This window comes from Hyperolius riggenbachi, chromosome 7 (assembly GCF_040937935.1).
Source record: "Hyperolius riggenbachi isolate aHypRig1 chromosome 7, aHypRig1.pri, whole genome shotgun sequence".
Classification (NCBI taxonomy): Eukaryota; Metazoa; Chordata; class Amphibia; order Anura; family Hyperoliidae; genus Hyperolius; species Hyperolius riggenbachi.
This window is the reverse complement of record NC_090652.1, coordinates 26,046,383-26,060,627: the sequence shown is the minus strand read 5'-3', so window position 1 is coordinate 26,060,627 and position 14,245 is coordinate 26,046,383. Positions and strand designations below refer to the sequence as shown.

Genomic DNA, 14,245 nt, shown 5'->3' with positions numbered 1-14,245 from the left:
GTATCCTCAGCTTCTGCACCAGGCTATTGTGGGGAACACTGTCACAGCTCTCTATCCACATACACACGTTCCCCCAGTCCCTGTATCCTCAGCTTCTGCAGCACGCTATTGTGGGGAACAGTGTCACAGCTCTCTATCCACATACACACGTTCCCCCAGTCCCTGTATCCTCAGCTTCTGCACCAGGCTATTGTGGGGAACAGTGTCACAGCTCTCTATCCACATACACACGTTCCCCCAGTCCCTGTATCCTCAGCTTCTGCAGCACGCTATTGTGGGGAACAGTGTCACAGCTCTCTATCCACATACACACGTTCCCCCAGTCCCTGTATCCTCAGCTTCTGCAGCACGCTATTGTGGGGAACAGTGTCACAGCTCTCTATCCACATACACACATTCCCCCAGTCCCTGTATCCTCAGCTTCTGCACCAGGCTATTGTGGGGAACACTGTCACAGCTCTCTATCCACATACACACACATGTTCCCCCAGATGTTCCCACCACAATATCAGTTCCCTGGCAGCCCTGCTGATCTATTTGACTGCAGTGGTGTCTGAATCACACCTGAAACAAGCATGTAGCTAATCTTGTAAAATCTGACAATATTATCAGGCACACCTGGTCTGCATATGCATGTTCAGGGGCTATGGCTAGAAGTATCAGAGGCAGAGGATCAGCAGGACAGCCAGGCAATTGGTATTGCTTAAAAAAAAAAAATGGCAGCCTCCATATCACTCTCAACCCGGGTTCACTTTTAGGATTTTTTTTTCCATCCTTCCAAACCAAGGAAAGTCCGAATGCTCTGAATCCCCCACAGAATTAGTCACTGGTGCAGGATCTGGTTAGCTAAGCCATAGTAGAAATAAAGGAAGACATTATCATCTACAGGATCAACTGAAGTGTTGGGGTTACAGTGCACCCCTAGTCATTGTGGACAACTATGACTAAGGGTGCATTGTAAGCCCGATACGCATCAGCTGATCCTGTGGATGAGAATGTCTTCTGTGTCGATTTATCTTCAATAAAGAATACCGGCTTTTAACATTCAATTGAGCATGTGGATCCTTTCCTTTCTTTTTAAAACCTGCCATGTATGTTTCCTGGATAGGGACAGTCAGAATTGCCGAATTCAATTAAATTTAGCTTGAAATTCCAAATTTCAGTTCCAGTTCACGTCAGTATTTCGACAATTCTGACTTTCAATTAGGAAATTCTGAGGTAAAAAAGTCAGAGTTTGGAAATGCGCGTGGCGCTCATCCTTATTCCTGGAGCCAAATATGACAGGTGGGCCATAGTACTGTTCAAAGTGGAATACAACGGATTGTGTTATTTTGTCATTTAATCCTCTGGTGTAATAAACTTTAGGTTTACACCCTCAGTGAAGGCGCATATGTTTCTCTACAATGGTGTACAGTGACACTCAGTTGTCTATAAATTCCACAACTACTTGATGACAAATAAATCATTTGTAAAAACCCTTTTTCAGGAGCGCAGACACCCGGCACTTCCTGCACTGTAGTCTGTGCTATAGGCAGCAATCTTCTCAGACATATTACAGCCTGTGCCTGATCCCTTTCAGTCTGAACAGTGCAGATGACACAATCCAAGCAGCTGCAGAAGCCACACCCACAGGCTTGAAAACTCACCGTCTCACAGATTAGTTTTTGGTCATGTGATCAAAAATTTCAAGGATTTAAAGCTGCAGAAAGCTGTGTTTATGCAAAAAGGTTACATTTGAGTGGTCAGAATTCTAAGCAATTATTTGAATGTATTAATTTTAGCTCTGAGGCACTCTGCAATCAACAACTCCATTATCGGGATTTATTAGCATTTTAGTTAGCATTATAATGAACAATATACATATAACCTATGTACTTCACTAGAGGCATCACTTTATAGCCTACACTGATAAATCCCATCTCTAACACAGCAAACAAGCCCTGTTACCAAAGCAACCAAAAATGCGGGACATTGCTTCCAAAACTGGTCATTCCAGCCAGTAAAACAGATTAGGCAAAAGATTTACCTCCTTGCTGACTGACGCAGTTGAAATCGACGTCCTGCACGTGGCAGTGTGCATTTGACAGGACGTAAATTTCAATCATCCCGCCGCGCAGTCACACCGCTCCCGCCGTTTTCTCCCACCGCTGCTATACTCTTTCTCTGCCGTCTCGATGACGGGAGAGCTCTGTAAGACGGTCAGGAGCCGTTTTCATTGGCTCCTGGCCCTGTCATCACTGTAAGCCAATTCCATTAGCTTACATTGATTGACAGGGTCAGGAGGCAATGAAAGCAGCTCCTGACTGGCACACAGCACTCTGCAGTCATAGGGATGGCAGAGAGGGACCTGCGGCAGGGACAAAACAACAGATTGTTGCGACCATTCGTCGGTAGGCGGCGTTTTACCATACTAGCAGCCTGTGGTACTTAAAGGGTACCAGAGACGCCAGGAAAAATATATTATACATACATGGGGCTTCCTCCAGCCCCATACGCACGGATCGCTGCCACGCCGCCGTCCCCCGCTTCCTGTATCAGCCAGTTCCGGGTCCCGTAGTTGCGGCCAGTCGGCGGCGGACGCGGCCAGGAAGTGTCGGGACACGGTACCGGCGGATCCAGGAAGCGGAGGATGGCGGCGTGGGAGCGATGCAGGCTTATGGGGCTGGAAGAAGCCCCAGGTATGTATGAAATCTTTATTACTTGTGCTATGTCCGGCGTCTCTGGTTCCCTTTAAGGGAGCAGAGACTGCTGGTAAGGAAGTGGTTAAAAAAGTAAAACAAAACAAAACAAAAAAAACCCATAACACTTGAATCTTTAAAAGGTTAACTTTGTTAAAGTTAAACCTTGAACACGTTTCTCACAGTTGACATGTAACTTACATGCAACTGGAGCCCTGTGGTATGTCATTTTAAAGAGAGTGTCCAACTCTGGATAGGCAGGTTGTTTGGAGTTCCTGTATTTGGAGATTTTGCACTATGCCTCTCACATGCCAGCAAACCCCACTGCAATGCAATCTTAGGGTAATATCTTCACCCAACTTTCGTAACTCACATAGAAAGCAGCATGGAGGGGCTCAGTGAAGGTGGCAGTGAAGGTGTGTAAATGGCTGAAGGAGTCCTCTAGCTGGTAGAAGGACAGACGGCCGGCTTCATAATCCAAATATATTCCTAATCTTCTGCAGGGAGACTGAGAATTTAATGACGATACCTCTGAGTAATTATGGTAAGCAAAAAGTTTATCATTATCTCTGCAAAAACCCCAAGATTTGTTATTATCTCCAATGCTGGATACCTTCCCTTCTCTCTCTATACTAGGATAGCTTACCCCAACCTCCCAATCTCCATCATCCCAGACCTCCACTTCCCAGTAATGTCTCCCAGAGGAAAAGCTCTCAGTACTCAGCACCTGAGGGAATGTGATAAACCTCTTCAGTGAATGTGGTCTGCAGTGACTTGTTTCAGAGGTTGATGCAGTTCTTAAATCATCAGACAAATCCAAATAGTCATGTGCAGTGTCTACATCCAGTAACAGATGTGTTTTCTTTGGCATAGAGGAGTCAACTTTTGATTTCATTTGAGTAATAAGTTCACTTATGGATTTTTTTAACTCAATCAAAATCAGAAAATCATCCAGATCAGGAACAGATGGTTCCTCCATATCTTGGTCAGCTGTGTCAGATTCTGGATCTTGCAGGACAGCTATTGGGTCAGTCATATCACACATCTTTTCAATGCGAGCCATCTTCCTGGACAGTTCCCCTCCTTGTGTCTCCAGATGCTGGATACAATCAGAGACAGACTGTGATATCTGCTCTTCTTGCCTGGTGATCTCATTCAGGACTTTCATCTCGTGGACTTCAAGCTGCCTCCTGAAGTCCTCAAACAGAGCTGCGACTCTCTTCTTCTCATCAGCTGCTTTTTCTTGTGCTTTCCTTTGGTGGTCCTGTAAGCTTTGGATTCTCTCTTCATTTATCCCTCTCTTTGGTGCCATCTTTTTTAGTGTATGTTTTAGTTCCTCCTTTTTCTTCTCAGAAGCCTCCTCTAGAAGTTCCACCTGGTGTCCTTTATGTGTCCCAACAAGACAGCAGGACGCACACAGACAGGTGGAGTCCTCAGAGCAGTAATACTCCAGGAGCTTTTTGTGGATGGAGCATTTCTTGCTGATCAAGGAGGATGTGGGCTCCACTAACACGTGGTCCACTGTCTCGTTATGAGCTGCCAGATGTTTATCACACATGGTGGTTTCACAATGTTGGCAAGTCTTAACAGCTGGCACTGGGGCATCTACACAAAATGTACACCGAACCTCGGGTTTCTCTTGTTGCATGGCTGTGAAATTGTGCACAATGTTGGACAGCTTCCTGTTTTTCTCCAGCAGAGGGTGGTCTGGATACTCCTTTCTACACTCTGGACAGGAATAAACTTTTCCTGATGCCTTCTGTGTCTCCAGCACAGTCACAATACAATCCCGGCAGAAGCTGTGTCCACATGTCAGTGTCACCGGCTCTGTATACAGGATCAGGCATATAGAGCAGCTCAGCTCCTCTCCCAGAGAGGCGGACGCCATTGGAAGCCTGTTTGTAGGGGGTGGGAACTCTTCTTGCAGCAAAAGTTATCACGTTCAGGGGAGCGAATGACAGTGGAACGATATTTTTTTTTAACTAGCAGAAGTGTGACTGTTTAGATCGAGGAATCTGCAGTGAAAACAAGGGGGAGAAAGACAATTAAAAAAAGAGCAAAGTAACACAGCAGAGTGGAGGAATGAGTGAAAAAGAGAACAAAGTGGCAGCGAGAAAAAGAGCAGACAAAACAAAGACAAGTGCTACATACTGTATGGGCGGGGCTGCAGAAAAAAAAGTTTTGTAAAGAGGGAGTGAGAGCAAGAAGAATACGAGAAACAGTAAGGAGAGTACAATAAAGAAGAAACCGTAGGAAGAAAAGGCATAAAATGCCACGAGCAAAGTGTAACGTGGCAAACTACTGGAGACAGAGAGACTAGTTCAGCAAATTGTATCATTAGTGGCCGCCTTTACAATGAGTAAGCAAGAGTTCCAAGTGCAGCCTGGATTTTGATGGAGGGGAGGAGGGTGGAGTATTAGGAGCAGATAGGTGAGGGATAGAATGAGAATTACCGTATTTTTTGGACTATAAGACACTCCGGACTATGGGACACACCTAAGTTTAGAACACAAACACCAGTGGTAAAAAAAACAATACACTTGGTGAGTCCATGGTGCATGGTCCTTCTGCTCCAAAACTGTCTAAGCTACACTTCCCAGCTACACTAATCGTTACTGCCCTCCCAGCCATACTTACTACCCTACGCTAACCCCTGATGTCCCACCACTACAAATGCACTCTTCACCCAACTTGTATAATTACCCCCCCAACTCTGAGGCCATGGGAGCAAGACAGAGGAGCACACTGCACATGCACCAACTGGCTGAACTTACAGGGACTGTTACCGAAGATTCCGAAGGTGTGGGGACAATAAGCAATGGGTATCTTTAAAGGAATCATCAGGCACATATATTGCATATCTGATTTACTTACCTGGGGCTTTCTCTAGCCCCTCGCAGCTGTCTGTACCACGGCGAGAGCTCCGTTGGCAGCCGCTGGCCCGGGGTCCTCACACGGTGCAGAGGATGACCTCGAGGTCGTCCTTACTGCGCCTGCGTGAAGCGCCGCTGTCAATTAGCCTACGTTGCCCGCGGCGTACTGGAGTTTGTATGCCCTCCTTGTGTCTGCATGCGTTTCCTCCGAGCAGTCAAGTTTTCTCCCACATCCCAAAAACATACAGGTAAGTTAATTGGCTGCCCTCTAAATAGCCGCGAGGCTATAATGCACACATGACTATGGTAGGGAATAGATTGTGAGCCCCTCTGAGGGCCAGTTAGTGAGTATACTCACTATAGTGCTGCAGACAGGGCTGGGGAGTCGGTACAAAAAACTTACTAAATCTTCTAGCCTAAAACTACTCTTTGGTAAGAGTACTTGTAGGAGGTACAGACAGGAACAAAGAACATCTATCAGGCCCTAGGCAATGTAACGGTGGGTTCATGTAAGAGTGATGTGCAGGTACTCTGCAGGGGAATGAGGAGATTCTTCCTCTATTACACAGTCTTCATGTTCAATCTGAATCAGGTTTATGGATGATAGACGTGTTGTCTGTGGTCAATGGGCACAACATTCTCAGTGGATTCCCTGTAGCTCTGTGGGAAGTGCATATGTAGAGTATAGTACTACAAAGTAAACCTGAAACAGATGAAAGTTTTATACATACCTGGGGCTTCCTCCAGCCCCCTTCAGGCTAATCAGTCTCTCACTGTCCTCCTCCGCCACCTGGATCTTCTGCTATGAGTCCAGGTACTTGAGCCAGTCTGGCATAATGCGCATGCACACACTCCGCTATCAGGAACATACTACATCTGCGCAGCACTATTGCGCAGGTGCAGAACGCTCCAGGCTGTGGAAGCGGCACGTGGCCGGACTGCACTGACTGGCTGAATTACTGGGACTCATAGCAGAAGATCCAGGTGGCGGAGGAGGACAGCGAGGGACTGATTAGCCTGAAGGGGGCTGGAGGAAGCCCCAGGTATGTATAAAACTTTTCTTTGCTTCTGTCTCAGGTACCATTTAATTCATAGTCACCAAACCAAATTTTAACAACATACCAATTTATTTGATTTCATGAGCAAAGAGAGTTTGACTTTGCTTCTTGGCTTGATAAAGGGCTCGACGCCCGAAACAGCGGAGCTGCCGCTGAAAGAAGCTTGACATCATGCCATTTTAACCAATAAAGAGCTAATTTTTACTGAAGACTGTGCTGACTCACTTTGGACTTCTACTATTGATATGGTCTGATGTGCACAGACCATAGGGGTCGGAGCACGTCTAACACGAATCTCTCCTATTGGTGCTTGCTATACACGGTGGATCTATGAGCAAAGAGAGTGCGTACATTTGCATAAACCATCATCAGCGCAGAATTATTCCCATCTCATTGACCATCTCTATTAGTGACACGGCTACACATCAGGCTTTATTCTTACAGCATAGACGTTATTTAGTATATATAAGAGATTCCTGTGTACACATCATATATACAGTCACAATCAAATATGTATATCTGACTTTAAAAATACGGGGACTGCTTTATTGAAGCAGCACAAGTAACTAATTTTGATTGGTTTATTTCATATTTGTGGACTAAGCACAGCTATTACTGTGTATATAATTTATGGTGACTATTATCTGAGAAATAGAACATTTTATCATATTTTTTTTTTCAATTACAGTTGAAATTCATTAGGAGTCGGAGTCAGTGCATTTTTCCCCCGACTCCAGGTACCCAAAAATTGCTCTGACTCCTCAACTCTGACTCCACCGCCCTGGCTGCAGAACTGCTGTATAAATACTGAAGAATAATTATTTTAGGGCCGGTTGCTAGACTTGTCAAGCAACTGGGAAGAACACACATCCGGCATCAGGCAATCCCCCTCTGTGCCGGATGCTGGGGGTCTGACTGTACAATCAATGTCTACATTTTTTTTAAATATAATTTTATGGCTACACAATTCTATACTATCACCGCACCCAGGCTCATTGCACTGATTATTTGTTATACACTATGTCCCCATTCTTGGACCACTATATGGTCAAACTTTTTCCAATATTAATTTGTGCACTTCTCAGGGGATGGGAACATTAAAGGACGTCCGATGTGAAGTTACAAATCTATTTTTTACTCACCTGGGGCTTTTTCCAGCCCATCGTGGCCGTCTGAGTCCCTCACCACAGCCCCGGTCCTCTGCGTTGTCACGGCCAGGCCATGATGGTCGCGTCTTCTGCGCCACATCATCAGGCACATACTGCGCCTGTGCAGTAGTTGTGTGCAGGCCCAGTATGTGCCACATGATAGGGACGCACGGGCATGAATGCTCGCACAGACCCAGAAGGCCACCCATGATCATCATCATCATCACGGGCGGCCAGCGGGACAACACGGAGGACCTGCGTCTCCTCTCTGCCTCCTCCTCCTCAGCTTCCTTGTAGAAGTCCTATAGTAATTACAATAGAAATACAAAAATAAAAAATACAGGACTGGGGAGCGTGGCCGATACAGGGCTGGGAAGCATGGTCAATACAGGGCCGGGAAGCGTGGCCGATACAGGGCCGGGGAGCGTGGCCGATACAGGGCAGAGAAGCGTGGCCAATACAGGGCCGAGGAGCGTGGCCGATACAGGGCCGGGGAGCGTGGCCGATACAGGGCCGGGGAGCGTGGCCTATACAGGGCCGGGGAGCGTGGCCTATACAGGGCCGGGGAGCGTGGCCTATACAGGGCCGGGATGCGTGGCCGATACAGGGCCGAGGAGCGTGGCCGATACAGGGCCAAGGAGCGTGGCCGATACAGGGCAGGGGAGCGTGGCCGATACAGGGCAGGGGAGCGTGGCCGATACAGGGCCGAGGAGCGTGGCCGATACAGGGCCGGAGAGCGTGGCCGATACAGGGCTGGGGAGCGTGGCCGATACAGGGCCGGGGAACATGGCAGATATAGTACCGGGAAGCGTGGCCAATACAGGACTGGGAAGCGTGGTCGATACAGGACCGTGGCCGATACAGGGCAGAGGAGAGTGGCCGATACAGGGCCGGGGAGCGTGGCCGATACAGGGCCGGGGAGCGTGGTCGATACAGGGCCGGGGAGCGTGGCCGATACAGGGCCGGGGAGCGTGGCCGATACAGGGCCGGGGAGCGTGGCCGATACAGGGCAGGGGAGCGTGGCCGATACAGGGCTGGGGAGCGTGGCCGATACAGGGCTGGGGAGCGTGGCCGATACAGGGCCGGGGAGAGGGGCAGAAGAAGACCAGGAAGAGGAGGAAGAACTGAGGAAAGAGAGGGAGGAGGCAGCAGGAAACAGAGGGAGAGAGAAGGGTTGGAGGAGGAGTACACATGTACAGGAGGAAGTGCAGGGAGACTGAAGAATGCACAGAGTACATATAGAGGGGAGGGGTGACAGGAGACCAGGAGGGGAGCACAGGGGACAGGAGGGGGAGCACAGAGATACAGGAGGGGGCAGGGGGAGAGGAGGGGACACACAGAGACTGGGGGAGCACAGAGGCACAGGAGGGGACACTGATGATGGTCGGGTCTTCTGCGCCACATCATCAGGCACGTACTGCGCCTGTGCAGTAGTTGTGTGCAGGCCCAGTATGTACCACGTGATAGGGACGCACGGGCACGAATGCCCGCACAGGCCCAGAAGGCCACCCATGATCATCATCATCATCACGGGCAGCCAGCGGGACAACACGGAGGACCTGTGTCTCCTCTCTGCCTCCTCCTCCTCAGCTTCCTAGTAGAAGTCCTATAGTAATTACAATAGAAATACAAAAATAAAAAATACAGGGCTGGGGAACATGGCTAATACAGGACCAGGGAGCGTGGCCGATACAGGGCAGAGGAGCGTGGCCGATACAGGGCTGGGGAGCGCGGCCGATACAGGGCCGGGAAGCGTGGAAGATACAGGGCCGAGGAGCGTGGCCGATACAGGGCAGGGAAGCGTGGCCGATACAGGGCAGGGGAGCGTGGCCGATACAGGGCAGGGAAGCGTGGCCGATACAGGGCAGGGGAGCGTGGCCGATACAGGACATGGAAGCGTGGCCGATACAGGGCCGGGGAGCGTGGCCGATACAGGGCTGGGGAGCGTGGCCGATACAGGGCTGGGGAGCGCGGCCGATACAGGGCTGGGAAGCGTGGCAGATACAGGGCCGAGGAGCGTGGCCGATACAGGGCAGGGAAGCGTGGCCGATACAGGGCAGGGGAGCGTGGCCGATACAGGGCAGGGGAGCGTGGCTGATACAGGGCCGGGGAGCGTTGCCGATACAGGGCTGGGGAGCGTGGCCGATACAGGGCCGGGGAGCGTGGCCGATACAGGGCCGGGGAGCGTGGCCGATACAGGGCTGGGGAGCGTGGCCGATACAGGGCAGGGGAGCGTGGCCGATACAGGGCCGGGGAGCGTGGCCGATACAGGGCCGGGGAGAGGGGCAGAAGAAGACCAGGAAGAACTGAGGAAAGAGAGGGAGGAGGCAGCAGGAAACAGAGGGAGAGAGAAGGGTTGGAGGAGGGGTACACATGTACAGGAGGAAGTGCAGGGAGACTGAAGAATGCACAGAGTACATATAGAGGGGAGGGGTGACAGGAGACCAGGAGGGGAGCACAGGGGACAGGAGGGGGAGCACAGAGATACAGGAGGGGGCAGGGGACACACAGAGACTGGGGGAGCACAGAGGCACAGGAGGGGACTCTGGAGTTAGAGGGAGATAGAGGGAACACAAGGGGAAGTCACACACATGGATTACCTACACTAACTCTAGGGTGCCAACAACAATACAACGGCTTCACTTCTGTTTCACGCTCCCGCGCTTCTTCTAGGGCTCTGCGTGTGGGTGGGGCGCATGGTAACCCCGTCACGCTGCTCTGCGTGGTTGTCCTGGAAAGTTAAACCCTCCGTGGTTGTCCTGGAAAGTTAAACAGATACCTAGCAGCGGAACACTGTGATAATCTATATCGCCATCTTGTGGACAAACATCAAACTGCACTCACAGGTTGCTTGTTTACCAAAAAAAAAAGAAGTTTTGATTCAGGATGATCCCATTTAGCAGGAGAACTCTGCTTCTGCAGAACACAAAAGCCATGCCTGTGTCCACAAACGCTATAAATGGCAGGCTGTGTCCTAAAGGATACATAAGAGAAAAAAATAAATGCAGATCTACTTACCTGGGGCTTCCTCCAGTCTCTTGAAGTCTCTGTTTCCCTCAGTGCAGCTCTGCTGGCAGCCACTCTTCTGCAGTCTGCTTTGTAGTGGTGAAGTCGGCGGCTTCTGTGAGAATGAGAGTGCGGTGCGCGCATGTGCCAGGCTGACGTCTCCAGTACTACTGCGCAGAACGCTCCTGGCCACATTAGCTGCAGAGGGGACCACAGAAGAGTGGCTGCCAGCGGAGCTGTGATGAGGGACACAGAAACTTCAAGGGGCTGGAGGAAGCTCCAGGTAAGCAGAGCTGAATTTATTTATTTCTCTTATGTATCTTTAATGATGGAGGGTTGAGTGGCTGTCAGGCGCAAAGTATACCAGAGACAAACAATTCCTATCAAAACATACATATCTGGGGCTTCCTCCAGCCTCATCACTCCCACTGCTTCCTCTTCTTCCTCCATAGCTCCTGTCTCTCTTTCGGAGGGACAGTCCTTCTTTGGGAGCCCTGTGCCTCTGTCCCTCTTACCTCCTAATTTGTCCCTCTTTCAGAACTTTGTCCCTCTTTCTATGTAAATATATATATTTCTCTACTTAAAAATGTGTTTGATTGACTCAAACTTTATTCCCATCCTTGAAATTGATATAATACTAAATTTAAATTGTTAATATGAAGGAAAATGAACAAGGATAGAAAGGGCCAGTGTGGTATGAATTATAAAACAACATATTTTTCTTATGAAAGCTTTGTTACGTGTGACTAGCAGTGTGACGGGGGTGTGATCAGGGGTGTGACAGGGGCATGGCTTAAGTGTCCCTTTTTCTCATCTCAAAATGTTGGGAGGTATGTCTTCCTCTCTGTTCGCCCGGTACTGACCCCAACAAATCCATCAGTTTGGGCCAGTCGGTGCATGCTCAGTCCGGCTAGGCACGCTCCCCTGTCTCACTCCCATCACTGGGAGCCAGGGGCGTAGCAATAGGGGTTGCAGAGGTAGCCACCGCATCGGGGCCCCGAAGGGCACTCCCTCAACTACAATATTAGCTGTCTATTGGTCCTGTGCTCATCATAATCACTTCTATAGATACTTTGAATAGTGGTAATTATTAACAAACTGTTCCCCATCCCCTTCTTGCACCTCAGACACTGTAGTTGTCCTTGGCAGGATTTGGTGCGCCGTATCAATTGATATGTATAGAGTGCTTGGGGGGCCCCATTGTAAAACTTGCATCAGGGCCCACAACTCCTTAGCTACGCCACTGCTGGGAGCATTCAACGTGAACGCGGTGGGAGCGGGCCAACGGGCAGACCCCGCATGCTCTGCTGGCCCTGGACCAGAGGATTTTCTAGGGCCAATTGTAGGCTAACTGAGAGAAAAAAGAGGACACCATGAGAGCTAACAGGCAGGAGAGAGCTGGAGGAAGCCTCAGGTATGTAATTTTATTGGGAACCATTCATCTCTGATTCCCTTTAAAGAGAATCTGTTGAGAAAATAATCAGATACTAACCTATGAAGAGGGAAGGTCCTATAGAACCTTCCCGTTCCTCACATGGTCCCCACGTTTCAGCCTTGTCAACCCCGTTAGAGATATTCCATCAATTGGTTTAATACTGCTCAGTGAGGCTTCATCAGCTTGAGTGCTCCTGAAGATGTGGGCAAGGTTATGTCCCTGGTGATTGGAGTGTGGTGGCTGGATGGTGTAATGGTTAAGGGCTCTGCCTCTGACGCAGGAGACCAGGGTTCGAATCTCGGCTCTGCCTGTTCAGTAAGCCAGCACCTATTCAGTAGGAGACCTTTGGCAAGACTCCCTAACACTGCTACTGCCTATAGAGCGCACCCTAGTGGCTGCTGCTCTGGCGCTTTGAGTCCGCCAGGAGAAAAGCGCGATATAAATGTTATTTGTCTTTGTCTTGGAGTGCTCCGCACAGATTGCCGAGCCTATCCCTGAGAAGCTACAGGGCGGTTTGAATCCAGCGCTGGACTCTGCCATTGCACATCCACCGCATGAATGCTGAGGCCAGAGGTGGTGTGCACATCACAGACTTAGCCCAATACAGGCAATTAAAGTGGGATTACAGCAAGTGGCATATTGGTGCAGGAAGTTTCATCCGCCGGAACTATGCAGGACTGCCAGGATCAAAACTGAATGGTAATATCGCAGTAGGACTGGTGAGTATCGTATATCCATAATATCACAGCAGGGGGTTGGCAGAGGGAGATTGGCACTTACGGCAGGCTAACAAGATACCCACATGAACTTACCAAACATCTATAAAGCCAGTACTGGTGGATGTAAGTGGTTTCGAGTGGCTTGTGGTGCATGTTGTGACGTTTGGGAGCGCTTATTTTAAGTGATTTTAAACGTGTGTCTTTTTGCATAGCTGTTCAATAAAGCCTATCCTGATATTGGTAGTGTATTTTGATGACAGTATTGCTCCTGAAGATGGGCCGCTCCATACTGCACATTCCTGAGCGCACTCTCACACACACACTCGCACATGTGCAGTACGGAGCCACCTGTCTTCCGGAGCACTCGGGCCTTCCGAAGCCTCCAGTGGCCGCAAATCGGAACGGGGGTGACAGCGCTGGAACGCAGGGGCCATGAGAGGAACGGGGAGGCTTTATAGGACCCAGAGCCTTCCCATAGGTAAGTATATGTTTTTTTTTTTTTACTTTGCTTTATAGAGAACCTAGTCGAAGCTCAGGTTCAGAAACAAGCACTTACCTTCAAGTTTGTCGGGATTTTGCGTTGCGGCTGTGTAAAAATACAGTCAGCATTTTGAATTTGCGGTTCCCCAGCGTGTTGTGCATTTTCGCTCTGTTTGACAGTGTAAATGCTTCCTATTAATAACCTAGGATGCATTTTCCATCTGATTTTACGTTTTATTGTGTTGTGGTAAACGCAGCGGTTTCCCCTACAGTGTGAACGGGCCCTGAGGTCTTCACTATGTGTGCATTTGCATCTATTACCCAGATTTCCCCCTCCTTGCCGATAATTACAATGGACCCCTATGGCAGTGCCTACCAAACTTTCCTGCTTCCACCCGAGATAGGGGTTGGTGTTCTGCTTTACTTACCTAGGCTTTCTCCAGCCCCCCCCCCCCCCCCCCTGCATGCGCAGTCCCGGCTGTGTGCCTCCTCCATTGCACTTTATTGGGAGGGCATGTGGGTGGGACCACATACGTGGAGTAGTCTGCGGCAGGCAATCTTTCAGAGGACTGCAGCGGACTGGGGAGAAAACAGGAGACCTGTAAGGCTACAGGAGCTGAAAGAAGCCCCAAGTAATTACACTAGGGGCACAGACTAACCAGCAAGCTCATGGTGACCCAGAACTTATTGGAGTGTGTAAGGGACTACAATGGTCCTAAAAGCCCCCTTACTAAGATATTAAGAAAAACAAAAGTTTGCTTTCCTAAAACAGAAAGAATTTGCGATAATTCAGGTTGGAGTGAGCTCGAGATGTCTCCCAGTGCATCACTGCTGAATATATGCAAATT

At 49.4% G+C, this 14,245-nt stretch overlaps 1 protein-coding gene across 3 annotated transcripts; it reads right to left on the bottom strand.

Moving 5' to 3' along the window:
* Window positions 1–1,812: 1,812 nt before the first annotated feature.
* On the bottom strand, window positions 1,813–10,443 carry LOC137525446 (E3 ubiquitin-protein ligase TRIM39-like). Of its 3 annotated transcripts, XM_068246535.1 has the most exons (3): window positions 7,752–8,053; window positions 5,132–5,174; window positions 1,813–4,693 (listed from the first exon to the last, which is right to left on the bottom strand). In XM_068246535.1, exon 3 carries the CDS (start codon window positions 4,564–4,566, stop codon window positions 3,016–3,018), a length of 1,551 nt encoding a protein of 516 aa, XP_068102636.1. In that variant the 5' UTR covers window positions 4,567–4,693; window positions 5,132–5,174; window positions 7,752–8,053; the 3' UTR covers window positions 1,813–3,015. The 3 variants fall into 3 exon arrangements, with proteins under 3 accessions (XP_068102636.1, XP_068102634.1, XP_068102635.1); XM_068246533.1 differs by lacking the exons at window positions 5,132–5,174; window positions 7,752–8,053 and adding an exon at window positions 10,362–10,443; XM_068246534.1 differs by lacking the exon at window positions 5,132–5,174.
* Window positions 10,444–14,245: the final 3,802 nt, after the last annotated feature.